At 44.0% G+C, this 26,877-nt stretch overlaps 1 protein-coding gene and 1 long non-coding RNA gene across 4 annotated transcripts in view; one reads left to right on the forward strand and one right to left on the reverse strand.

The window, feature by feature from the left end:
• LOC140281434 (uncharacterized) overlaps nucleotides 1-7,216 on the forward strand; it is a 103,101-nt gene extending 95,885 nt beyond the window's left edge. The window contains exon 2 of the long non-coding RNA XR_011909745.1: nucleotides 7,149-7,216. This is a non-coding gene — a long non-coding RNA (uncharacterized lncRNA). The remainder of the gene's footprint in view (nucleotides 1-7,148) is intronic.
• The window catches only part of ehbp1l1a (EH domain binding protein 1-like 1a), a 99,078-nt gene continuing 76,536 nt past the window's right edge, over nucleotides 4,336-26,877 (reverse strand). For 2 of the 3 annotated variants that reach the window (XM_072375856.1, XM_072375855.1), the window contains exons 8-15: nucleotides 23,471-23,992; nucleotides 23,341-23,377; nucleotides 23,159-23,202; nucleotides 22,746-22,857; nucleotides 20,494-20,593; nucleotides 20,120-20,193; nucleotides 19,443-19,557; nucleotides 4,338-8,197 (exon numbers count right to left, since the gene is read on the reverse strand). In XM_072375856.1, coding sequence (XP_072231957.1) covers nucleotides 8,104-8,197; nucleotides 19,443-19,557; nucleotides 20,120-20,193; nucleotides 20,494-20,593; nucleotides 22,746-22,857; nucleotides 23,159-23,202; nucleotides 23,341-23,377; nucleotides 23,471-23,992 — 1,098 coding nt within the window. In that variant the 3' untranslated portion in view covers nucleotides 4,338-8,103. Of the gene's footprint in view, nucleotides 8,198-19,442; nucleotides 19,558-20,119; nucleotides 20,194-20,493; nucleotides 20,594-22,745; nucleotides 22,858-23,158; nucleotides 23,203-23,340; nucleotides 23,378-23,470; nucleotides 23,993-26,877 lie in introns of all 3 variants that reach the window. The other variant, XM_072375857.1, reaches the window with a different exon arrangement.

Here is a 26,877-nt window from a genome sequence, read left to right on the forward strand (position 1 = left end):
CTCTCTTCACTTGAGTGTCCAGGACATACAGCCACATGTCTGACGATACAACCACAAAGTCGATCATCGAACTGCGGCCTAGGGTGCCCTGGTGCCAAGTGCACATATGGACACTCTTATGCCTGAACTGTCACAGTTTGGTCATCCAACCATCAGTGGTTTTCCATTGATCCTGCTTCTGCCCCACTCAGCCTGTCAGTCACACACACCTCATCAGCTAACTCCACTCACCTGTGCACACAGCTGCCTCTCATTACATGCAATCAGCCCAGCACATAGTCACCAGCTCCACACTCTATCCTTTGCCAGATTGTTCTTTGCCATGCATGTCTTTCCAGCGTTCTCCTGCCAGCTTTACCGGTACCGACCTCGCCTGTCCCTGATTCCCTGCTTCGGACTTCCGCCTGTTCATCATTCCAGGCCTTGGTCAACGACCTCCTCAGAGACATGATCGACAAATATGTTTTCGTCTATTTGGACGACATCCTCATTTTTTCTAAGTCCCGCGAAGAACATATCCACCATGTCCAGACGGTCCTCCAACGATTGCTGGAGAACTCCCTTTTCGTGAAGGCCGAAAAGTGTGAGTTTCACTCACAGACTGTGTCATTCCTGGGTTACATTGTGACTCAAGGTCACCTGGAGATGGATCCTGCCAAAGTGGACGCAGTTAGGTGCTGGCCAGTCCCTGAAACCCGTAAGAAGCTGCAGCAGTTCCTGGGCTTTGCCAATTTTTACAGGCGCTTCATCCGGAACTATAGCTCCATCGCTGCCCCTCTCACAGCCCTGACATCCTCCAAGACTTCCTTCCGATGGTCCCATTCTGCAGATACAGCCTTTCAGACCCTGAGGGACCGCTTCAGTTCTGTACCCATCCTCCAAGTTCCTGATGCCGAACGGCAGTTCATCGTAAAGGTGGATGCATCTGACATGGGTGTAGGGGCTGTGCTGTCCCAGCGAGCAGCCAGTGACCAGAAGATCCACCCATGTGCCTTTTTCTCTCGGCGTCTTTCCCCAGCCGAGAGAAATTATGACATTGGTAACCGGGAACTCCTTGCTGTTAAACTGGCCCTGGAGGAGTGGCGGCACTGGCTGGAGGGAACCAAGCAGCCCTTCCTAGTGTGGACGGACCACAAGAACCTGGAGTACATTCGAACCACAAAGAGACTCAATTCTCGACAGGCACGATGGGCCCTCTTCTTCACTAGGTTCAATTTCACCCTCTCCTACAGACCCGGCTCCCGCAACGTCAAACCTGACGCTCTGTCACGTCAGTTCCAGAGGGAGGATGATGGCACCAGTGCCCCTGACACCATCCTTCCGTCCCCGTGTGTTGTGGCATCCCTGACTTGGGAAATTGAGGAGAAAGTAAGAGCTGCCACAGAGGGTCAGCCTGGTCCTAGTGCCTGCCCTACTGGATGCTTATTCGTGCCTGCAGCTCTGAGGTCGGATGTACTCCAGTGGGCCCATGGTTCTAAGTTGACCTGCCATCCTGGGATCCAGAGAACCCGGGAGGTCCTTCTACAACGTTTCTGGTGGGCCACGTTACAGGAGGACACCCGGGAGTATGTCAAAGCCTGCCAGATCTGCAATCGGAATAAAACATCGCGTCAAGCACCATCCGGCCTCCTGCAGCCTCTCCCAGTGCCACATCGCCCCTGGTCCCACATTTCAGTGGACTTCGTGACAGGCCTGCCACCATCGAATGAGAAGACGGCTATTCTTACCATTGTGGACCGCTTCTCTAAGATGGCACACTTTGTGTCCTTGCCTAAGATCCCGTCAGCTAAAGAGACAGCCCAGCTGCTCCTCAACCACGTCTTCCGCCTTCATGGGATTCCTGTTGATGTGGTCTCGGACAGAGGGCCCCAGTTTTCATCAGTGTTCTGGCGGGAGTTCTGCAGCCTCTTGGGAGCCACGGCCAGGTTGTCATCCGGGTACCACCCGCAATCTAATGGCCAGACGGAGAGGAAGAACCAAGAAATGGAGACGGCCCTCCGGTGTATGGTGTCACAGAACCCATCCTCTTGGTCCCAGCATTTGTTGTGGGTGGAATATGCCCACAACACCCTTACCAGCTCCGCCACCGGTTTGTCTCCTTTCCAGTGTGCCTACGGTTACCAGCCTCCTCTCTTCCCAGCCCTGGAAGGGGAGGCCTCTTGCCCTTCAGTTCAAGCCTTCATCCGTTGCTGTCGTCGGACCTGGAGCCATGCTAGGGCCTCCCTCCTGAAAGCGGCAGACCGGTACTCCTCAGCAGCCAACCGTCATCGCTCTCAAACTCCACAATACCAGGTGGGCCAGAAGGTTTGGCTCTCCACCCGTGACCTTCCTCTGTGTGTGGAATCCAACAAGCTGGCTCCCAAGTTTGTTGGGCCCTTCACTATCGAGAAGGTCATCAATCCTGTGGCAGTCCGGCTCAAACTCCTTCGGTCTACACATTCCATGTGTCCAAGGTCAAGCCGGTCAACGAGAGCCCGCTGGTGCCTGCTGCTCCACCCCCCCCCCCCCCCCCCCCCCGTCTCATTGAAGGGGGACTCAAATATGAAGTGCGCCGCATCATTCGCTCTCGCCGACGTGGAAGGGGCTGCCAGTACCTCGTCGACTGGGAGGGCTACGGTCCGGAGGAAAGATCCTGGGGTTCCTGCTCAACACATTTTGGACCGGGGTCTCATCCAAGTCTTCCACCAGCAACATCCGGACCAGCCCTCCCCCAGCAACATCGGCAGGGGCCCTCGCCATAGGACGCCTGCTGCTAGCCCTTCCACTGCCCCGGACCAGTGGGAGGACTCCCTGTCGGAGGAAGGCAGTGGACCCACCGGCGAACTCGCCTTACTCACAACCTGGGAGTTCTCGGGTTCTCCCGAGTTTTAGCCCGCCTTCCTGTTTCCCCTCCTCTCACCCTGGTTCCTTGGACTTGTTTTGGGGACGTCAGGGGCCGTCCCTTGAAGGGGGCGTTCTGTCACAGTTTGGTCATCCAACCATCAGTGGTTTTTCATTGATCCTGCTTCTGCCCCACTCAGCCTGTCAGTCACACACACCTCATCAGTTAACTCCACTCACCTGTGCACACAGCTGCCTCTCATCACATGCAATCAGCCCAGCATATAGTCACCAGCTCCACACTCTATCCTTTGCCAGATTGTTCTTTGCCATGCATGTCTTTCCAGCGTTCTCCTGCCAGCTTTACCGGTACCGACCTCACCTGTCCCTGATTCCCTGCTTCGTCTGCCTCCTGGTAATTCGACCCAGCCTTCTGTCCCTGACCAAGAACTTTGCCTCTCCTCTCCTGATTCCTGTTTGCCGGTTTCTAAACCGTTTGTCTGTCTGCCAGAGTCTCAGTAAAGCCTTGAACCTTTTACCACTGTCTTCTGACTCCTCTGTACTGCAATTGGGTCCATACACCACCCGTTACATGAACATGGTGTTCCTTATGGAGAGTCCATGACGAGCACAGAAGTCCAACAACACCACTCTGATTCAGATCGGGGGGCCGTTCCTCCCAATCCCAAACCTTCCAGGTCTCACTGTCATTACCCACGTTCATAGTCATAGTTCATAGTCAGACCTGTACATTTTAGATTTCAGGTGATACAACCAATGTAAAACTAGAAAAAGTTCATTTTAATATAAAACTCTTGATTATATTAAATGTATGAACCTGCCAACAAAGTCAAAAGTTTGTATAGGTGTCCAAGTAGAAGCTTGTCTAATGTAGCGAACTCCAGTGTGGATTTAATATGAAACTTAACCTTTGGGAGGCCCCAGCAACATTCCTGTGTGGTAATGTTTGTGCAAAGACACAGATGGAGATTTCCACAGAAAAGACAGACATCTTATTTACCACAACCTCCTTTGGAGATGATTTGGAAGACTCTCTCCCGATTGGACAGGCCAGACCAACTGTTGCTTCCTTCTTATCTAGGCAATGTAAATCAAAGGTGACACCTATCTTCTATGACTCAGCAAGATGAGAAACAGACCTCTCTCACTTCTACCAACTACTTTCTTCAGATTCACTTTCAGCTGAATCTTAAAACTGTGATGCGTTTTATACCTTTGTACAGGTTCTCTAAAGTTTTCAGTGATATCACAAGCTGCATTTAGATACCCTTTTCACAATCGTACTTGGTATAATAAAGAAAAAAAATCATTATTTAGGAAAATTAATAACTTTTCTATGGAGCTACATTGCCCTCTAGAGGTCTGTAGTATTGAATAGTTATATCTAAATGAATTCAGTAACTCAACATTGTCACGGAGAATGAGCCAAAACAAGTAAAGGACACAACAGCAAGATTCAAAGTTACGTAAAATGATTTTATTGTCTTGTCAGCCAGAGGCAACGTGGAGTCCGGGGTAGGAGGAAAGGAGAGAATTGGAAGGCGCTGGAGACTAAATGGCAGGCATAATGTGAGCCGGTGGAAATAGGCTGAAGGGGGAGGCAGAGTCTGACTGGCTGAAGGTGTGTACCAGGAGAGACGACGGGTAAGCAGGCAGGTGGTAAGTGGACATGGAGGTGAGCTGATAGAGGCGACCAGGTAAGCTGACAGGATCTCGGAGGGGACGTCGCTGGAATGAGAGAATAAAGGTAAGTGGACAGAAAAGGTTCATCTTTAGGAGCAAGATTAAATTGGCCTGATTACCACAGAAAGCATACATGAACTTTGTAAAAGACACACAAACAGGTACATACTCTGACCTGCTGAACACTTTCAATCAAAAGCTTGATGGCCTTGCCAAACACCATTACAATTGGCTTCACCAGACGAAAGAGTGCAGGGCATCTTCTCTGTAAGAAGATGAAGTTGTCCTCCATGTTGATTTTTCAGAAAACTTTGCCTGCAAACAGGCTTTGTAGTTTGGAGGGAGTAGAAAGCAGGTAAGTGTTGACGCATGTGTGGCCTGCACAGCAGCTGGAGTACAGTCTTATGCCAATACCTTTGCATCCCGCCGGCATGATGACAGAGCTGTGTGGTCCCACCTTGAACCAGTGACCCGAGATACGTTGGACAGTCAGACCTCATGTCCTACTACTCTCCATATGTTGAGTGATAGACCAGTCACTCGATACCGGAAAACAAAAAAACTTTTACTTACTTATTACCATCCTCTGACTTTCAGGTCACCTGGAACTTCTCTTAAAGGTCCCATGGGAAAGGCGCCCCAGATGGGGATGGGGGTGCTCTCAAATGAATTGCTGACTCTATTGTCAACAGGGGGGCAGACATCCAAACCCCTGAGGATTTTTAGAGGTTTTTAACAGAGAGACCAGTGAAATAAAGTTATTCTGGGTGAGTGAGGAGGATATCAGAAGGTTTGAAGAAGCTGTCCCAGATGTTGTGCCTTCTGTAAAGGGAACTCTGTCAATACACCAGGTAATCTCATCAGAACCAGGAAAAATATGCATTGAGAACTCTCGTTTCGGTAGCAGGCCACATATCTGCAAGTGCCGTAACAGCAGTACAGTCAGCGTGAACACAAGCAGTACCCAGGCCAGTGTCTAGCATGACCAAGACCTCACTGGAAAATTCATCTTTATGGGGCATGTTTTTCAGGTGATTGGTGACAAAATTCAAGTCAGCGCAATGCAGCAGTTGGTCAACAAAAATGTGTTTACATGGCTCCATCCAGCTGATGAGATATTTTATTGACCAATGTTCTCCAAGTAATATCAGAGCTGGAGCCTCTTATTTCTCAGTGCAGACTGGGACAGCTTTAGTAGGCACATCTGAAAAAATAAGCTATCAGCCCTTTTTTAGCCATTGTATTTCAGTTGGCATAAGCATGTTTTTAATCAAACTAAATTGACATGTTACCAATCAAACTTACAAACTTTATTGTTGTTATAATCCTGTATGTTACATATGAAACAAATACAGTTTTCAACAAATTTCCAGTCATTTTGAGTCTTGTCCGGTTGGCGCAACTATAAAATTAGGTGGTGCGACCAGATAAATTTCTAATTCAAACGAATAATAAAAACATTAAAGTGGAAAAATGGTTTGAAACTGTAATGTACATAACTACTGCATTTGCCAGTATTAATTTTCATATTTGTATAGTATTTTGTCTCTCTTTAAATGCAAAGTTGGACGTTGGTAAAACAAAATAACAGGCAACAAGAATCCAATATTCATAAGTAATTGTTAATAGTCAGCTCATCTACAAAACAATAATGTGTGAAGGATTGTAGACAGTTCACATAGAATAAAAACAAGGGAAGTACATTTTTTAAAATATATTTTTGGTTGCACCATCTGACATTTTTTTGGGTGGTGAAGTTGCAAATACAGTAAAAAAAAAAATTATTTAAACCCTTTTGAATGTTGTGTAACTCGTGACTTGTTTAAACACATACTCCTAACTTAAAAATGTATTCAACCAACTTCAAAACAACATAAAATACATTTCGAAAAGCCTTTTTTGTCATTGACCCAACATATATTACTCCTGTAAAACTACACTGCTTTAATTTAATGCTTTAATGGTTTGGGTTGGGGGTTATAGGGATTGATTTATATATGTTATGTTTGTTTATTCCAACATAAAAACTTAATAAAACATTTTGGAAGAAAAAGACGTTGGATAACTTACCCAAGAGAGTCTGAAAAGATAAGCCAACAAACATACTTCTACACATATCATTTATAAGTTTTAACTATGCTGAATTCAAAAAAACATTTTCTTAAAAGTTATCTATGCAATGGGTAATTTAATGAGTATGGTATTTGAAGCCTCATCTAACCACCAACAAGCTACAGTATTATGAAAAATCCCATTATGCTTAAAAGCAGTCTTCAATAACAATCATCATATTTTGCAATGTGGCACATTAGTGTAGTTGGGTCTTCTCAGCAATCATCAATAGATGGGGCTCATGCTGAGTAATGCTAAATATCTTGTGAAATAAACCTTCTAGAATCTCATCAGCAAAAAATCCTTTTGATGAATAACTGTCTTGTTCAATTAGACTAAGCATTAGTTGAAATATGAGTCTCAGTTTAAAAATTTGAAATCTAACACTTGATTTTGCTTTGTAAAAACACTACTCAAAATTCAGATCTTTTAATTTATTCCACCAAAATGGTAGTCAACCAACAATATGAGAATCACATACTTTAACACACACAAAGAAACAAAACTCTCAGTTTCAAACATGTTAAAGCATTGCCTTCCAAAGGAAACGCTTCAAGAAGACTTTTCTGAGCAAAGACAATGAACAATTGCAGACTGAAACAATGAAAGTGGTCATTTTTGCTCATGAATACTAAGCTCTTTTTATGCATAAACTTTCACATGTTAATTTAATTTCAGGAAAGATGTTATATTTCAGTTACTTCAATAGGAAAATAGAAGAGAGGTGGACCGATAGTTAAAACTCATTTGAACATTTCCCCACTCAGAGGCATGTTTTATATCTCAGCTCTCAGATATACCATAATATTTTTTGAATGTTACTTTTCAGACAGATGTAAGAAAATAGTGGCATAATTAGGATGATAAGCTTGTTTTTGAAGATTTAACAAGTCTGCTGCTGCTTCTTCCAGTTTATGTCTTTAAGTTATGGGTATTCTGACAATTAAATGAGAAATCTATGTGCAATTATTACGTGACTGTGGCTTCTTTCTTACCCTAATTAATTTGCACAATGAAATTAAATCACCAAGTGATTAAAATAGTCTTGTTTCCCCTAAAATGTATAGTTTTTGTGCTTTATTCTTGACCATATAGACTATGTAGATTTGCCATATTTTGAATATATTGGATATTCTATGCTTTAGTTTGTTGAGATCAAAAAGGATATGAATCAAAGCTAACACTGTCTAAGCATGTTGTAGCTGATATTTTTATTTCTTGTTCTGGACATACAGACAGATATTAAGTGAATTAATCCAATTTTAGTATGTTTCAGCAGCTTTTGCACAGCTACAAAGCTTGGTTCAGTTGTGCTGACTGTTTTTTCCTAAATGCCCTCATCTTTAAGTCACGGAATTTGCATAAAATGCAAGAGGATTGGATGCGGCTGTATTATTCTTGTTTCGGTCTTGACCCAATTTCTTTCCAAGAAACGGTGCAGAATTTCATGGCTGTAAGTTGTGGGAGTCACTGCATAAGACACTTCTCTCTCTGCTGTTTAGTATACTTCCTCCTCCGCTGCTCAAGGCTGCGCTTCAGGCGGTCATCCTCTTCCAAAGCTCTGAAAATCAGGCAAGAAAAATCACAGATTGTTGCCAACCAAATGCTTCTGATGTGCATCTTGCATTTCTGATGGAATGGATGCAACTAAGACTTTAGTTAGTCCAGCAATCTAAACACACCAAGCATCCCCTTGGATCCCCTTAAGGATATGCCTTTGGATCAATGTCTATGTAAGAATGGGTCTTCTGTCTCTCGTATAACTAGTGTAACTACAATGATCTCTCAACAGTATAAAACTGACTATTATAGCTACACTAAAAATAAAAAAAAAATAAGGCGCACCTAAAAGCCTTAAATTTTCACAAAATTCGGCCATGCGCCATATAATCCAGTGTGCCTTATGTGTGCATTGGATTCCAAAATCTGTCACGGATACTGCCATTTTGAACTTACCGCGGGGAGCGCTGAGCATTCATCGGGACATTAAGCCCCCTTCGCATCACTCACCGCTCTCCCTTTGCGCCGCTCACCGCCACGTTCACTTTTGCCACGTTCACTTTTGCCACGCCTCTTCACTCTTGTACATTGGAAATGAATGGCCACTTCTGTCGCATGCTTTGCGTTCGGTGTAAATCCAGGGTTAGGCGGATCCCAGGCATTCACTCTGAATAGGGCGAAGATTGTATCGAGCTCGTACTTAGCGATTGAATCGTGTCATCATTAATGCTTTTGCCCATGTCCCAATGAGTGCCTGTTCTTCAGACTTAGACTTAGACTTAGACTCAACGTTATTTATCCCTTGGGATGACTCCTTCAAGAAAATTCAAGTCTCCAGCGGCTTATACAAAAAAATGCACAGCAGTTTACTGCAGATGTTGAAAGACCGCAGTCTCCTTAGTAAGTACATCCTGCCTTGTGTCTTCCCATAGAGGTGGCTGGTGTGTGTTGACCAGTCCAGTTTATTGTCCACCCACAGCCCAAGGTATTTGTAGGAGTCCACACTCTCCACCTCAGCTCCCTCTACTAGGACTGGTCTTGGCTTCGGTCTGGGTCTCCCAAAGTCTATGACCAGCTCCTTTGTCTTAGAGGTGTTGAGCTCTAGGTGGTTTGCGTGGCACCAAACAGCAAGGTCCCCCACCAGACTGCTATATTCCTCCTCTCTGGCATCCCTGATGCATCCAACTATGGCTGTGTCATCAGCGTACTTCTGTATGTGACACAGCTCTGAGTTGTAGCAGAAGTCCGAGGTGTACGGGGTGAAGAGAAGAGTGCCCTGGGGGGCTCCAGTGCTGCTGACCACAGTACGTCAGACGTGGTGTCCTTCAGTCTGACGTACTGTGGCCTGTCGGTGAGGTAGCTGGAGATCCAGGCCACCAGGTGGGGGTCCACTCCCATCCTGTTCAATTTATCTTGAAGCATAGGGGGCTGAGTGGTATTAAAGGCACTGGAGAAGTCCAAGAAGAGAATCCTCGCTGTGCCTCTTCCCTTATCCAGATGGGAGTGGACACCTGGCTGGTAGGTGAACTGCAGGAGGTCCTGGGCGTGTTGCACCTGGGGTCTGAGGAGGCTGAGGAAGAGACGCTCCAACGTCTTCATCAGATGTGAAGTGAGTGCCACTGGCCGGAAATCATTCAGCTCGCTGGGTCGGTTCTTTTTAGGAACCGGTACGATGCAGGATGTCTTCAAGAGGGTAGGCACTCTCCCTAGCTGCAGGCTAAGGTTGAAGATCCGCTGTAGTGGTTCCCCCAGTTCTGCAGCGCAGGTCTTCAGGAGTCTTGGACACACCTTGTCTGGGCCTGCTGCTTTCCTGGGTCGGAGTTTCCTCAGCTGACCTCTGACCTGGGGCCTCATGTACAAAGACTTTCATGCATTTCCTACTGAAACATGGCGTACGCTCAAACCAAAATGCCGTCCAACGTACAAAAATATCCGGATGTATCAATGTGTGCGCACACATGAATCCAAGCACATTTCTTTTGTACATCCCAGACTCCTTCCTGTCCACGCCCCTTACTTAAATATGTAAATCCTATTTACATTAGCCCTGCACCTGCGATTCCTCTCTCTGTAAGATCAGAAAATAAAGAAAAAAGAATGAGTAAGACGGAAAAAGAATAAACTTAATGGAAAGCGAGATGGAGATGATACTTTCTAAAGTGGAAGCCTGCAAAAATGTCCTCTTTGGCACGCTGTCCTACGATATAAGCAGCAAACGTAACAGGAGTGTGTGAGAGAGCATGAGCGAGGCCTTTAATCCTGTGGGGTCTGAGAAGCACTCACAAGCAGAGGTGAAAAAGAAGTGGTCCGATTTTAAGGTGGATGTGATGCAGAGACTGGCTGCCCACCGCAGAAGTGTTGCAAAAACAGGTGGGGGAGGCTGTTTGAACAGAGAGTCGGTACAACTATGGGTGACACTGCTCTCTCAGGGGTGGTGGGTGTGGGAGTGTGGGTGACTCTGATTACCCCCAAGGTAAATACCTATATTTGTGTAACTCACAACAAACGTGTTCATACAGTAAGCTAGTGCAGAAGTGTGCGGAGGAAAAGGTGAGGCTGATTAAGACATTTCACACTTTACGCACAGGGCTATTAACATTTGCACACAGAGACGACCAGGGGCTTGTTGATCTTAAGCTGTTGTTTAACCAGCAAAAAACAGCAAGTTACTAACTAACACCAACCATGATGCTGTGAAGACGGGATAGAAATTATTTTACTAAATGTATGAATCGTGCGTTAAACCAGGCCACCCCCACAAAGCATTTGCGCATCACATACGATCTGTACATTGATGGAATGAAAATGTTTCCTGTTGATATACAAATTCAGCATGTGATGGTGCTTTTATATCGATGGCTCCGATTACATTAGGAAAACCAGCTCTCGCTTCAAATTGAGCTTCAATGTTGGCCTGTTCAACTGCATTGTGGGAATTTGATATACCTGCTGAGATGCAGATAATTCCGTCCCACTTGGCTGGCATGGCTCGGCTCAGGGCCCACTGGCACAGTCCCAATCGGTTGGCCAGCTCCCTCTGGAATGCCCCGATTGCGTAAACCCCAGTGTGCACGTCACCTGTGGCACGAGCAGTGCATGGCCCCTTGCTGTGTTGCGCTCCAGCGCCGGCCACAGCTCTGTGCACAGTTCTAGGAGGATTGCCCTCAAAACGGCTGATGAGCCAGTTGTAATCATGTGCCAGCAAAATCCTCTCTGTCTCTTAAAACATGCTTTCTTCCAATTGCACCATTTACAATGTCTTCCAATACCACTAAAGCAGCCATTGTTTTTTAATAGTATGCACTGCACCACTTGCATGCTTTTATATCTACTCGTGTAATTGCAAAACACATCCATCCATCCATCATCTACCGCTTATCCGGGGGTCGGGTCGCGGGGGCAGCAGCTTTAACAGAGAAACCCAGACGTCCCTGTCCCCGACCACTTCCTCCAGCTCTTCCGGGGGGACCCCGAGGCGTTCCCAGGCCAGCCGAGAGACATAGTCTCTCCAACATGTCCTGGGTCTTCCCCGGGGTCTCCTCCCAGTGGGACGTGCCCGGAACACCTCACCAGGGAGGCGTCCAGGGGGCATCCTAACCAGATGCCCGAGCCACCTCATCTGACTCCTGTCAATGCGGAGGAGCAGCGGTTCTACTCCGAGCCCCTCCCGGATGACTGAGCTTCTCACCCTATCTCTAAGAGAGAGCCCAGACACCTTGCGGAGTGCTCTCTCCGGGTCGGGAATGAGATCACATTCCCAAACAATCACATGGGTGTGTTAATTGTTCATCAGTGTTAATTGTTCATGTGTCTCAAATGTGTACATCACTCATTCTGAGTACAAATTGTGTTGACATTTATTCATTATAACAGTTTCCCAACATCACCTCTAAGTGTCGCCAAAGAATCAACAGCTGTAGAAAAGTACGTACGACAGGCCTGAAGTTTGCGTGAGGCACCGCACATTTCCACGGTCATTTCGCTCTTGATACATCTGATCGTTGACGTGGAAAAGTGTGTATGCCACTTTTTTACGCGTACGTACCATTTGTACATGAGGCCCCTGGTCTGTGGTGATGTGGGGCGGAGAGTGGGTTGAGGTGGGGGTTGAGGTGGGGGTGGAGGTGGGTGCTGTGGTGTCTGGGGGGAGGTGTGTTGTGGGAAGAAGGAGAGATGGCTGCAGTGAAGGTGAGGTGGTTGCATGGGCTGGTTGAACCTGTAAAACCTGTTAAAGAAGTTGTTCAGTTCATTTGCCCTTTCCACTGCTGCCCCCCCCCCCCCCCCCACCCCCCACCCCCCGACAGCACTTGTCTTTGTTTTGTGGCCTGTGATGGTTCTCACACCTTCCCAGACCTCCCTCATGTTATTCTCCTTCAACTTCTGCTCCACCTTTCTCCTGTAGCTGCCCTTAGCTTCCCTCACACAGTTTCACCTCCTGCTGTGCTGCCTTCATGGCCTCCCTGTCTCTGCTCCTGAAGGCAGCCTTCTTCATGTTGAGGACAGCTTTGACTTCCCGCGTTACCTGTGGCTTGTTATTAGGGTAAGAGCTTCAGTCTGAGATGGGTGATGCAGCCCGATGTTCAGTTTATAAGTTTAAGTTTTAAGTGTAAAAATGACCGACGATGTTGTCCCTGATCATCGGACCATTTCCCGCTGACAGTGTAATACATACACTACATGTGCTGGCAGCGATAAACCAATCAGAGAACATTACGTAATACGTACGCCTTATAATCAGGTGCGCCTTATGTATGAGTTAAGTACAGAAATGGAAAATACGGTACTCCATTTGAATCTAAGCATATTTTCTGTGCACATCCAAATGGAACCCCAGTCAGCCATTATATAAAAAAGAAACCTTGACAATATAACTTTCATTTCAGTGCAAAGAGATGGATAGACTTTAGTTTTGAAGAAAACACTGAATAACCAGGAAAAGACTGGCAAAACCTGGGCAAACTTCATACAACCAGACTGTCCCAAGAAGAAGATCCTCTGATGTTACTCAAAGGTGAAAGTACATAAAAAGTGAAAAATCAGGTGAGGCGCTCAGCCATTATTAGGAATCTTGGAGTGGACTCTGTTCTTTCAAACAGGGAAACTTGTGTCACGTGAGATCAAGACCAATGTACGCTTCAATAACATAACAACAATTAACTAAAATACTTTTGTTGCCTTCTGGTTGGGATTTGACAATAATACATGTTGAGAGTTAAAAAAGCATCATGGCTCGCACTAAAACAAATACTTTTCATGACACAATCATTTTGACCATTTTGCTGTTTGTCTTGGTAAGCGCAACACTTTATAATGAAATGTCCCTTTCTGGTTGGCTTAAGAAAAGAACATGACTTGAATAGGGTTATGAATTAAAATTACTCTACTCAGGTTAAAAATCTAGACACATGGGGAAAAAAAGCGATGTAATTTAAAAAATGTTTATTTTATCAGAGAAAATTTCACTCAGAAACAGCACCAGAGGCATGGGGCAATTACAAATATGACTAAGGATACTCTAATAATAATGGGCATCACTTATCAATATCTTCTTGAGAATTAAATTCTTTCTGAAGTTATTCCTAAGTACTGTTGGTGAATGTTGGTGAATGCATTAGTATTGTTGTTTAAGTATTGTCCCTCAGTCTAATGCTCTACTAAAATGTATAGTAGAGTAGCCAAAGACAATAGTTCTCGGTGTATGAGAGGTAGACATCTATGAAATAGAGAGAAATCAAACATACCATGGTGGAGGTGGATAGGAGAGATTCTGTTCTGAATGAATATAGAGCAAATGTAATTTACACAACAACAGGTGGTAATATTTTTTTGTGAAAGATTAATCTTTAAAACATCCTTGTCGTTATGGGTGCCAATGCCAAAGGCAAGGCACACATATTACTATTGTGTTGGACTCTTATTCTCCCGTTTCCACCCCAAATTTCGGTTTGTGACTCCTCCCGCAGCGATGGTCTGACCGGAATAAAAAACACATCGCTGCATGCGCGTCGATCGGGAATGGTGTGCTATTACTTTTCACTCTCACTACTCGAAAGGAATTCCGGAAAATTGGGAAAAACTGGGAAAATTTCCAATGGGAAAACTGCCTCCTTTTGGAGGCCTCCTAACTCAGCCATACGACATCACAGACACATCATTCAAAGTTTATATGTGACAGGAAAGACTCAATTTTAACTATGGTAAAGGGCTTGTTTATAGATTATAAAGCTTTGACACAATGGCAGTTTACGTTTTAGGTAGCCAGAGGACCTCATCTCATGCCTCTCACCCTCTAACTCCTACTGTAAAATTATTAAAAAAAATATTTCTCAAACAAATGCCTCTCATATCCAAAATATCTGCCTGATCTAGACAAGTTTTACATTAAAACTTAGGTATTTTAGTCCTCTTTCACCTAAAGTCACTCTCATTGAGCTTGGCCTCACAGATTTCTCACAAATCACCTCTGAGCACAGAGAAGCGCACTCCAGCTCCCATACCTATCCATTATAAACAGGTCGAGCCATGAAATCAATGTGAAAAACTAATTTTAAAACTGCCGTAAAAAACAAACCTTACACCGGAGCAGAATAAAAATTGCACCGCTAACTTCCCTTGTCCCTTCTGGCACTCACAGTTCAAGAATTATTCGGATAAGACTTCTACTTTTCGAACAGCGACCGTTTGTTTCAGACTTGTGCTTCATAATTAAAACCCCACGATTTTAAGGTGACAAAGTAAGGTGCAGATTTGTCAGTTGGCATGCAGCTGTTGCCCACAGCAACTAATGATGAGTCCAGGCCCAAGATGGCTGCCCTGTTCTAATACAGCTGATGAGGGCAGAGCCAATATGGCTGGCCTATTGTAACAGCTTTATGCCAGCCTGTGTTATCTCTGTTCCTAATACAAAATAACATGACAGCCTCGGTCTCTGAGACATCACATCACACATTACCATTATAAAGAGGCCCTCCTTTTCTCTATTATACTGATAGCGAGGGCTGTGTTCAAACTGCCATAAAACCTGTTTTTTACACAGGACCTTGATATAAATTACATAACTGTCTTCAGTTAACATGGTTAAACTGTTATAATAGCTCCATGGCAGCCACTCATGAGACAAATGCGCGCAATAGCGCGCACTCACTCCCCTATTCCCATTATTCTCAACACATCAAACGGGGCCATATGTGTGATAACAGGTCCATGCCAGCCGCTCACGAGACAAATGCACTCTCTGAGCACAGCCTCTTTGTCTGGACGGGCAGTAGCTTGGCACCCATCAAAATTTCTTCAGAAATTTTCTAGTTTAAATTAAAACTTGCCAGGACTACATTTTGTTGGCTGTGAACCACTTTGAATTGATTTCTACTGAAGTGCACTATGTGTGTTACTTTTCACATTTTTCATTCCTGGAACATTGCATATTACCTAATTACCCAAAAGGTTGGAAAATTACAGGGAAATAGCTTTTTCTACTATATTTTTTAAAGTGTTTGACAGGATTCCTCTGGATAGGCTTCAAAAGTATATAATAACCACTGATAATCAGTTTGGTTTAAAAAATAAGCACAGCTGGAATTTGTGTATATACACTGAAAGCAAGAGTAAAAAAATACTATTACAAAATACATGTTTTTTTCTAGATGCATCTAAAGCTTTTAACAGAGTTAATCATTTTAAATAGTTTACTAAAATGAAACAGGATTCCTCTATATCTCATCAATATTGCAATATTGGTATTCACCTCACTATGTAAGTCAAATTGGCTGGGAGGATGTCCACACCTTTTTAATAACAAATTGGGATCTGTAAAGGGAACATATTATAGAAAAATCACCCTTTTCTGTTCTTGGGAAGATATACTAGGGTGCCTAAAGTAACTAGCAAGTGTAAAACTTTTTTCCACCTTTATGTCAGGGTGGGACATTTTTAAGCAAAAAATTCTTGTCCTTTTTTACATTTTATGGACTGACAAGAGAACAGGAAGGAGGAGTGCAGCGGATGTGCTGGGAGAAGCAAAAACCCTGCTACATGCACAGTGTCGGAGTGTACCGCAGAGATTACCTCACGAATGGGGACGGTAGACAGTGCCAGTGTGAACCAGACGGGAAACAAGAGAGGAACATGATACAACGCCTGCAAGAAGCTAAGTGAAGGAAAGTCGAAAAGCTTGTTCCGGTGGCGGGCGTGTCAGATAATTACCTCTAGTGAAACAATTGTACCACTTAAGGTCTGTCCAGCGGTGCACCAGGTATGGCAGTATAAGGTGTGGCAAGGCGCATGAAAAACGACTTACCTAGCTCCATGACCGGTTCGGACCACCTCCTTCGAAAAGTGCAGAAGGACTGTAACTCTTTAAATGCTTGACAAGCTTTGGACTTTATTCTTTTACAGAGGGCACAGTTAGTGCCTGTGTTTTTAGCTCTATGCCTACAGTCACTCTTAATCTTATTCTCAGTTACACTTGATCCTATTTATTGCCATTTTAGCTCGTTGGAAAGCAATCTTTTTAAAATGTTTTAAAAATTATTTTAACGCCTGAGGAAGGTATATTTTTGTCACGTGTTAAGGCACAAGGATTGAGCCAGCAGCAGCACGCTGATTTTGTCCTAAGTGCCTTAGAAGGGGAGGCTAAGCGTGAGCTGCAGCTTGTTGGTCAAAGTAATAAGAGGAACAACACTGGACAGAAGGTAATGGAGGCTTTACAGACACTGTATGCCAAGCTAGCCACTAGAGCGCAGCTTCGAGATAGTTTTTTAGTTGCAAACAGACGCCTGAAGAAAGTGTTGGTACATTTAAGACTGCAAGAACTCTTTTCCAAATGGCGAGAGTTGGACGAAGGTGGTTCTGGGAACAGCTAAGATCTCCTGGTGGACCAGCTAATGGTCGGGTTACCACCAGGACCGGTGAAACAAGAACTGAGCTGACAGTTGCTGCGCAAAAAAGGCATTACCTTCTCAGACACCTGCAAACATGCACGGGCTCTGGAACAGGAACTACAAGATGGCCAGGCAGCCATTTTCTCCCAGAGGGTCACAGTCCCAACTCCAAGGAGCATAGCCACACCAGCTGTGGAGAAACTGAAAAGTCAGATACAGGCTGAACTTCAGACAGAGGTAATTGGAGAAGTGGGGAAGGAGATCATGGAGCAGATGAAGGCCATCTCAGCCAACCTCTTGGAGGAAGTGAGGACACAGCTCACTGGAGAAACCTCCCCAGCCCCAAGGGCCACACACCCCAGCCAGGTCTTCAGAGAAACAGCTGGGAAAAGTTGTACCTGGAGGAATACACCTCTTCTGTCCTTGGCTTCATCTCCAAGTGTGGTGACATGTGGAAGGGCATGAAATGCAGCCTGGTGCAGAAGCTCTCCTCTCTTGGACTGTCCCACACTGTGGAACTGGGTCCTGGACTTCCTGACCAACAGACCCCAGACTGTCAGGATCCATAACACTGTCTCCTCCTCCATCACCCTCAGCACTGGCTTGCCCCAGGGCTCCTACTCTGCGTCACTCTGCTGACGTATGACTTGGCGAGACACCCTAGCTGTCATATAGTGAAGTTCACAGACGACAGCAGTAGTCGGACGCATCACAAACAATGATGAGTCCAAATATAGAGAGGAGGTGGAACACCTGGTGCAGTGGTGCAGAGAAAACAACCTCTGCATCGATGTGAAGATGACCAAGGAGATGGTGGTGGATTTTAGAAGGGACAAGCATCCCCTCCTTAGCATATATCCAATGACCTCACATGGAGTGCTAACACTTCTCGCCTGGTCAGGAAGGTCCACCAGCATCTCTACTTCTTCAGAAAGCTGCGGAAAGCTGGACTTGGAAGCTCAGTTCTGAGGAGCTTCTACAGCAGCTGCACTGCTGTCAGACACAATGGCCCGATAGACTGCCAGCACTCCTCCAGGCCTACCATTCAAAGCCCCACAAAGATGACTTTGGACTACGTTGTGCTTGGAAGGCATGCCCGAAACCTAATCAATTGGGCCACAGGTCTGAGCCCCGCAGTGGAGTCTTATACCTTGAAAGGCTTGATGAGACAGTATAAAGCCTATCCATGCATAGAACCATGCATATCAGAGTGCCAAGAAACACGCTTAGCTACTACAAGAACAGGATCAGGACAGTCACAATCGGCAGGCCAAGATGGCACCCCTGCTCCCAGGTGAAAGTGTCTTCATTCGCAACAGAGGAAAACTGACCTTACAATGGACCCCAGAACCATTCGTGGGGTGGCACAGTTACAGGAGGGCCCAGCTATGTCCTCCGTCCTGAGGATAAGGGTTTGTTTGAAAGGTCCTCATTTAATTCATTTCAAAAGTACGTCATTCCTTAAGATGACTCCACCTCCTATGCAAAGTCTCAAACTGGGTGCTGCCCACTTGCATCCATCCTTATTGACTGATGAAGCCAGCTTCTCATGGAAATGTATCTTACATCTACCCCCAGACTCAGAAGTGCAGAGTCAATAGACTATAAACTATCAAAGTAAGTGTTAGCGAAAGACTGTGTATATGCAGCAACCTCTTTTCTTCCACCAAAGCCTGCCTCATACATTAGTAAAGCCGAGTTTATGCTTCTGCGTCACGTCGATGGCGTAGGACGTGACGTGGTCATTGAGCATTCAAAGTTCTGCATCGAGGGAACATATTGCTCTGCAATTCACCATACCACTAAGGGGGTGTGGCTATGTGTTTGTGTGGTTTCAGGGGTTATAGCCGAATCCTTGCTTTTTCTTTCGGTCACAGTTAACAACAGTAAATAATGGCAACTGAGGTGGAGCAGCTGTATTTGCAGTTAGAGCTCATGAATATTGAAGAACAAATGCTTATATTGCAAATGTTTGCTGAGGTGGTCTGTACAACCACTAAACCGGTCGAGGCTGAACAGGTGAATTTACAACACTGGTACACCCCCTGAGGGACGTGGGTGAACAAATGCACTTTCGATACTTTCGATTGTCAACAGGACAATTTGACGAGCTTCTTCAGCGTATACAGCCATTAAGACCAGAAAAAGCAAAGAAAAAACTAGGCTTGAGACCTTCAAAAGGCTTCAGCTGACGCAACATTAACACCAGGTATATCATGCTCATGCTGTTTTCACTTGAACATGTACCTTGTTATTGAAATGAAGGCAAAACATTTATATAGATGATTATCTATTGGATATTTGTCAGACATATCTCAACACATTCTAATGCACTAAAAGCACTATTTGAAAGCATTCCACTTAAAGATAATTGCAAGATATTTTTAACTGTTTATCATGTTTTCGCACATTGCATGTGTGTCGTACCCTCTCTCCTTAGTATCCATATCTTGGACCAGTTCATCCCTCTGGTTGACCAGGGATACTAGCTCCTGGAGCAACAGCTGCTCTCTGTGTTTATGGGCCTGAGTCTTCTGCCATTCTGCAGCACAAAGCAACAGGATAAAACATTTAAACAGAATTGAGGCAGAAGAGAATTTTTATATTGAAAGACAGAAAATTTTAAATTTTAGTATAGTGGAAGTTAAATGATCCTGACAACTGAGCTGTCAAGAGCAGGGGTCCTAGACCACCATCAGATATTAATAAACAAGTATTACCACATGCAGGATGCTGCAAGATATCTAAGTATTCAGGTATATGTCAGTGCTATAAAACAGAAGCTGACTTGTGAGCTTAACTCACATATTATTGTAATTGAGCAAAATCAAACATTTCAACATAACTATCATTACTGGATTTTTAAGTGCCAAATTAAAATCTATTTAATTTTCAAGCAGAGAGGTTTTTAGAGAATCTCCAATTTTTAAGGTGCTTATCCCTCATTAAAAGCTGCAGTCAAACATAATTTAAATAACTCCCAGAAATTAAGCAGATTTTTGTATTCAACACATGTGCAAGGCTATAGTCCGAGTATAAATCTGGACAATTTGAATATCTGTTTTCTGCATAGTTTCTATGGAAGTGTAGCTAGAAAGGTGTACCTTCAATTGCCATCATGTCTCTCAGCTCTTTGTTTAACAGCTCAAATCTTCTTTCCAAATCTTGTTCTTCCAGCCTGTTAATGTTAATGGTATTAATAACAAAAATACATTACATGATACAAGACAGTGTTTATAAAAGAGTGGTCTAAAACATCCATCCATCCATTTTCAATACCCACAGGGTCTGGAGCCTATCTCAGCTGTCATTGGGTGAGAGACAGTGCACCCTGTGTAAATACTTTTTTTTTAAAATCATACATATACCTGTTTGTTTGTTGGCTGTCTTTTGTAAGAGTACACTTTATCACAATAAAAAAAGAAGAAATTCTATTCTTTATAGGGCATTTTTTTCTGATTAACCAGCAGTGTCTTACAGGAGCTGCAGATGGTCCTGCCTCCGAATCAAAGCATTCTTCTTGTTGACGAGTGTAAACCATTCCTGAATCAACCTCTCCTCCTCCACTTTGTCACTGCCTGCAGGAAAAAAAAAACATGTATGATCTCCGTCTGTTCTTTTTATTATAGAGCTTTGGCAGAGTGATCATCCTAAGGTAAGTGGACACCTTTCAAAGTGTCTTTGGGTAAGATACCAAACCCCATACTGACCCTGATATGCTCACCATTGGTATGCAATTGTAAAAAAAATCCCTGCATGTATTACATTACCCCGTACATTTCCCCCATGTTGACAGTAGTCCTTTCAAGCTCAAGTCCTCCACCAGAGATCTGGGAGCTTGGGGCTTCTATGCAGTATGTTAGCTGTTCCCAGGACTGTGCTCATCTAGATAGACATCTCTGATATTCCTGGGACATACTGGAACCATTCTCCCGGTCTATCACATCCCTGAGTGCTCCCATTTCCACTGTTCCACTTTTGTCTTCAATTCAATTTCTTTTCAACTTCCTCTTTTACATGTTCCTTGTTTCTGATGTTGCTGTCGCTTGGTATTGCTACATCTATCCCTACTATCTTCTTCTATAGTTTGCCAATCATCACAATGTTAGCCATAACCAGTTTATCAGTCTGGATCTTGTTGTATCAAACAGTCTTAGCTTTGACATTCTAAACAACCTTTGGAGGTATCTCCCACTTTGACTTTGGAACTTCCAACCCAATATGGGTGTAGACATTCTTGTACACTTCAGCCACTTGATTATGGCCATCCATGTATGCAAGACTGCGTGCATCTTATACCCTAATATGTACAGGAGTACATTGGAGACCTCTTTTCACAGCCTGCACTAGGGGTCCTGTCTAGTGTGGTAGACCCTGGCCTCTATCATTTTTGTACACAGCACCTGTCCTTATGCTGCCATAATTAGTACTCTGCGATGTCTTCAGACCATCCTTTCTAGCCACTGACAGGATTTCTTAATATCAGCAGCTGACAAAAGTAGTTACTCTGCTGTTTGGTCGTCCCAGTAGAGGAGTGTGTAGAATTTCCTTCGTTAGCTCTCCGATAGCTGTAAGTAGCCATATAACAGTAGGTTTGTGCTTACAGAGCACTAGTACGCGTTCCTTCATTCATTCGTCTTAAAGTATTAGTGAAATACCCCGTTCAATCGTTATATGGATTGCAAGTTATCTAAATAGCTTCTGAAGGACGCCGACTTTCCCCAAACTGTTCTCGGTGAGTAGATAAACGTATTTCATGCCAGAAATAAGGTCTGGGTTTAAAAATACCGGAGTTCCCCTTTAATTTTCAGTAAATGTTTATTATTACTTCAGTCTGTTTAAAGTTATTTTAGTGACCATTGTGGGTTTTTCTTCCATTTACAGGGGTACCAACAATTTTGTCCACGTGTGTATACCAAGAGGGTAACTGATAACTGCCAGATCATATGTACGGATGCGCACACACACGCCCAAACACACACACCAAATGTATACCAAGAAGGATTTTATGATATGTACCACTTTCAGGTGTGTTACTTAAAACTATATATATCATTGTACAAAATATCATTGTACACTTAATTTTAGGTTTTTATTGTGATCCATATCTTAATTTTGATACCACATACAAGATTATAAGGGGAAAAAATTAATTTAGAAAATTTGCAATTTTTCTGCTGAGCCAAATTGTCATTTTGTGGGCTTAGATCCTTTTGGGAATCAGGGAGAGGGTCAGAAGGATAGGTTGGACAGAGAATGACCAGGCAGCCAGACGGACATCAGGTGGAGCAGGAGCTTCTCAGGCGGGTGGTCAGACGTCAAGTAGAGCAGAAGCCTTAAGGAGCCAGGTATTCAGAGTGATTGAGAAGACCCCACTCTGGCCCCCCTCGGACACAGAAGCAGGAACCGATGGCGTAGAGTCATGGGCTCACTCGGGTAGAGGTTGGCGCGTCCCTCTCCAGAACCCTCTTAGAAACAGATGGAGGAGCGTCCCTCACCGGGACCCACTCAGGAACATACATTGGAGCGTCCCTCTCCAGGACACCCTTGAGAATTGATGAAGGAGCGATCTACTCCGGGACCCCCTCGGGAACATGGATTGGTGCCGCAGGTGGCTCAGATATGGCAAGTACAGAGGTTGACCGTTGACAGTTTTTCCTGACATAATATTAATTTGTAAACCCACATTTTAATTATTGTTCATCCATTGGCAGCCATGAGGTACTCTACCTGTTTCCAGTAACTTTCTGAGTTGCCTCTCCACCACACATGCCCTGTTATCAATGTGATTTTGTTCTGCTTCCAGGGCTTCCATCTGATTCAGCACATATTGGTTTGGGTCCTAGATATATTGATGTACACACAATTGCACACACATACACACACACACACACACACACACACACACACACACACACACACACACACCATTTTGGATTAGAATAGAATAGAATAGAATAGAAAAATACTTTATTCATCCTCCAGTGGGGAAAATTAAAAAAAGGTACATGATGATGAGCATGAAACCCATGAGAATATAAGAAAAAAACAAGTTTCTTCAGGAATCGTCAGACATCCCAAATTTGGAGTTGGCTTCAAACAGTAGCATTTTAGGACAATTAAACACGTGCCAGTAAACTGACCTGGCTTTTTGGTATCTCCTCCTCAACTACAGCCTCTGCTCTCTCTGCAAACACAAGGACAAACAACATTTCAACAACTACAAACCCAAACAAAAATGTGTAATAAATAAAAAACAAAAAAAAGACTTGTGTTAAAAATTACAGTTGACAACAAAAAACAGAAAAACTAAAACAAATCTAACCAACTTCTGGCTCCCTCCGGTCTTGCCCTGCAACGGCCTATGGAGATGGACAAGAATTCTTACATATCTCAGGTGAGTAAAAGAAAAGAAAGACAAATATACAGAATTAATAAGGTTGTAAGCATCATACCATTGATATGTCTCCTTCATCTACTGATCCACTTCTATGCTGTGACCTATGCTTCTTGACAAGATCAGCATCTTTGATATGAGAGAAACTCGACTTGGACAGGAAATTAGTTCTTGGCGGTGCAACTGGATATTGAGCCGCACTTGTTGCTCCCGCCCCAGGAACTTTCAAACGTTTGGTTCTGGGCGGTGGAACCACATCCTTACTGCTTTTGCTTTCATTCTCTGCATTGCTTACATTACCAATTATCTCAAGACTTAGACCTTCCTCCTGGAGTCTTTGGGTGCAATAGCGAATGGTTGCCTCTGGGTCCTCTTGGTCCTTTTTGCCCCCTGTTACGGCATAGTTAGACTCACTGCTGTCCTTCTCTATGTTAAGAATATTGAGCTCCTGGCCTGTGAAATAGGTACGGATCTGGTTGAGGTAAGTCATAATAATGAGACGGTCAGGAACTGCAATCGTGACCATGTCTGAAGGCTCCATCAGTCGGGAAATGCCAAGTTCGGCAAAGCCATCAAAGGCCTGTAATATGTGCAAAAATAGATACATTATTATTTGGACCCACCAAGCAAAACTATATTATAATCAAGGGTTCAATTGAGCTGGGGCTCTCCGGAGATAAGCCCTAACATGTTTTTTATTTTTGTTTTTTATAAATGGGATGTTTAACTTTACATATTTTTCTGCAATATATATGTTAACAATTTTCTCAGGCTTATAGGCATTCAAAGCCACAATCTTTTATGGTGACTTGTAAACACAACCACTCCAAATTGGCAAAGGGCAGAAGGGAGCAATGTGCAGTTATGATTGAACTGTCAAGCAATGTGCAATGACCTTATTTCCCTAATGATTGTAAGCAATGACATTCTAAAACACAAAAGAACAGGGGCCTTATGTACAAAGCGTGTGTACTCACAAAAAAGTGGCGAACGCACTTTTTTTACGTCAACGATCAGATGTATCAAGAGCGAAATGACCGTGGAAATGTGCGGTGCCTCACGCCAAGTTCAGGGCTGGTGTGCGTACTTTTCTACAGCTAATGATTCTTTGGCGACATTTAGAGGTGATGTTGGGAAACTATAATAAATAAATGTGAACACAATTTCTCCTCAGACAGTGATGTGCACATTTAAGACAAATGAACAATTAACACACCCATGTGTGCAATTACACGAATGGATATAAAAGCATGCGCAAAGTGGTGCAATGCATACTATTAAAAACAATGGCTGCTTTAGCGGTATTAGAAGACATTGCAAATGGTGCAATTCGAAGAGAGCGTGTACTCAGAGACAGAGAGGATGTGCTGGCACATGATGACAACTGGTTCATCAGCCGTTTTGAGGGCAATCCTCCTGGAACTGTGTGCAGAGCTGCGGCCGGTGCGCAACACAGCGAGGAGCCATGCTCCGCTTGTGCCCTCAGGTGATGTGCACACTGGGGTTCCTAGCAACTGGGGCATTCCAGAGGGAGCTGGCCAACTGATTGAGACTGTGTCAGTCAAGCCTGAGCCAAGCCATGACAGCGGAGTGGGACAGAATTATCCGAATTATCTCAGCCATGTAAATCAAATTCCCATACAATGCAGTTGAATAGCCCAACATTAAACCGCAATTTGAAGCGAGAGCCGGTTTTCCTAATGTAGTCGGAGCTAACGACTGCACACACATTGCTATAAAAGCGCCATCACATGATACATTTGTATATGTCAACAGGTAACATTTTCATTTGATCAATGCACAGATCATAGGTGAAGCGCAAATGCAATTAACCAACATTGTGGTGAGGTGGCCTGGTTCAACGCACGATTCATACATTCTGAGTAACAGCATTGTTGGGAACAGACTACAAGGTGGCTTCTTGGTGAGTAACTTTATTCGTGTATATGTCCTAATATTATTGTCCCCATTTTCTATCCCGTTTTCACAACATCATTACTAGTTGGTGGTTAAAGTTAGTAAATTGCTGTTTTTTTGCTGGTTAAACTACAGCTTAAAGGGGAACTCCTGTATTTTTAAACCTAGACCTTATTTCTGGTATGAAATACGTTTATCTACTCACCGAGAACAGTTTGGCGAAAGTCGACATCCTTCGGGAGCTATTTAGATAACTCGCGATCGATGCCAGAAATAAGGTCTAGGTTTAAAAATACCGGCGTTCCCCCTTAAGATCTTTCTAACAAGCCCTTGATTGTCTCTGTGTGCAAATGTTAATAACCCAGTGCGTAAAGTTAATCAGCCTCACCTTTTCCCCGGCGCACTTCTGCACTATAGATTGCTGTATGAACACGTTTGTTGGGAGTTACACAAAAACATAGGTATTTACCTTTGAGATAATCAGAGCACCTTGGAGAGCAGTGTCACCCATAACTGTGCCGACTCACTGTTCAACCCCCCCTCCCCACCTGTTTTGGCCGCACTTCAGCGGTGGGCAGTCAGTCTCTGCTTCACATCCGCTACATATTTAAGTAGGGGCGTGGACAGGGAGGAGTCGGGTACTCCAACATGTGCGCTCAATTCCACGTTGATTGGGAGGTAAAAAGGAGATGTGCTTGGATTCATGCGTACACACAGATTCATACATCCGGATATTTTTGTGCGCGGGAGGGCATTTGGGTTTGAGCATGCCCCATGTTTCAGTAGGAAATCCACGCAAATCTTTGTACATGAGGCCCCAGTTCCATACCTTTGCAACTTGATCACAATTAAGCTTTTTTTTATGCAGTCTCATTTTCCCACAATGTATGTTTCAGAAATGTATTTTCTTTTGATTTTAAGGCTCAGAACTACATGTAGAAATGAGTGAAGCAAACTTTGTATGAAGTATATTTGTTAAAATATTTCCTTAGGCAAGACCCCCTTACCCTATCTGCCTACCTGTAAGTCCCTTTGGATAAAAGCGTCTGCTAAATACATAAACATTAAACATTATATTTGTCAGACGTGTGTTCAAAGTAAACACCAGAAACTTGTGCTACAAAAGAAAATTGACCCAGTGAATAATTCCCTAAATTCAACATTTAATCTTCTAATATTGGTTCAGTACCTAATAAAGAACTTCCTGATCCCTATAATCCCTATATAGACCAGTGAGCAGTGCAGACCAACATGTCATTGGGGTCATCAGGTGGGAACTTCCTTTCATCAGTGTTTCATCTAGTTGGGCCCACGACACCTCCAGAAGGCTAGATCACTGGCGTCGTAGTCACTCCTTATACCACAACAACCATCTTTTCTTCCACAACCGCAAGCTACACCAGCCTCTCACCAACTGCACACCAGTCATAGTGGGTTTGGGATACAAACCCTGGTTTGGGTAGGGGGTAGAAATAGAAGAGGTAAAGATAAGTAGGAATGGGATTCAAACCCTGGTTCAGGTAGGGGGTAATGAAAGTATAGAGGGTG

Source organism: Leuresthes tenuis, unplaced genomic scaffold, assembly GCF_036924035.1.
Source record: "Leuresthes tenuis unplaced genomic scaffold, fLeuTen1.0.hap1 SCAF_22, whole genome shotgun sequence".
Classification (NCBI taxonomy): domain Eukaryota; kingdom Metazoa; phylum Chordata; class Actinopteri; order Atheriniformes; family Atherinopsidae; genus Leuresthes; species Leuresthes tenuis.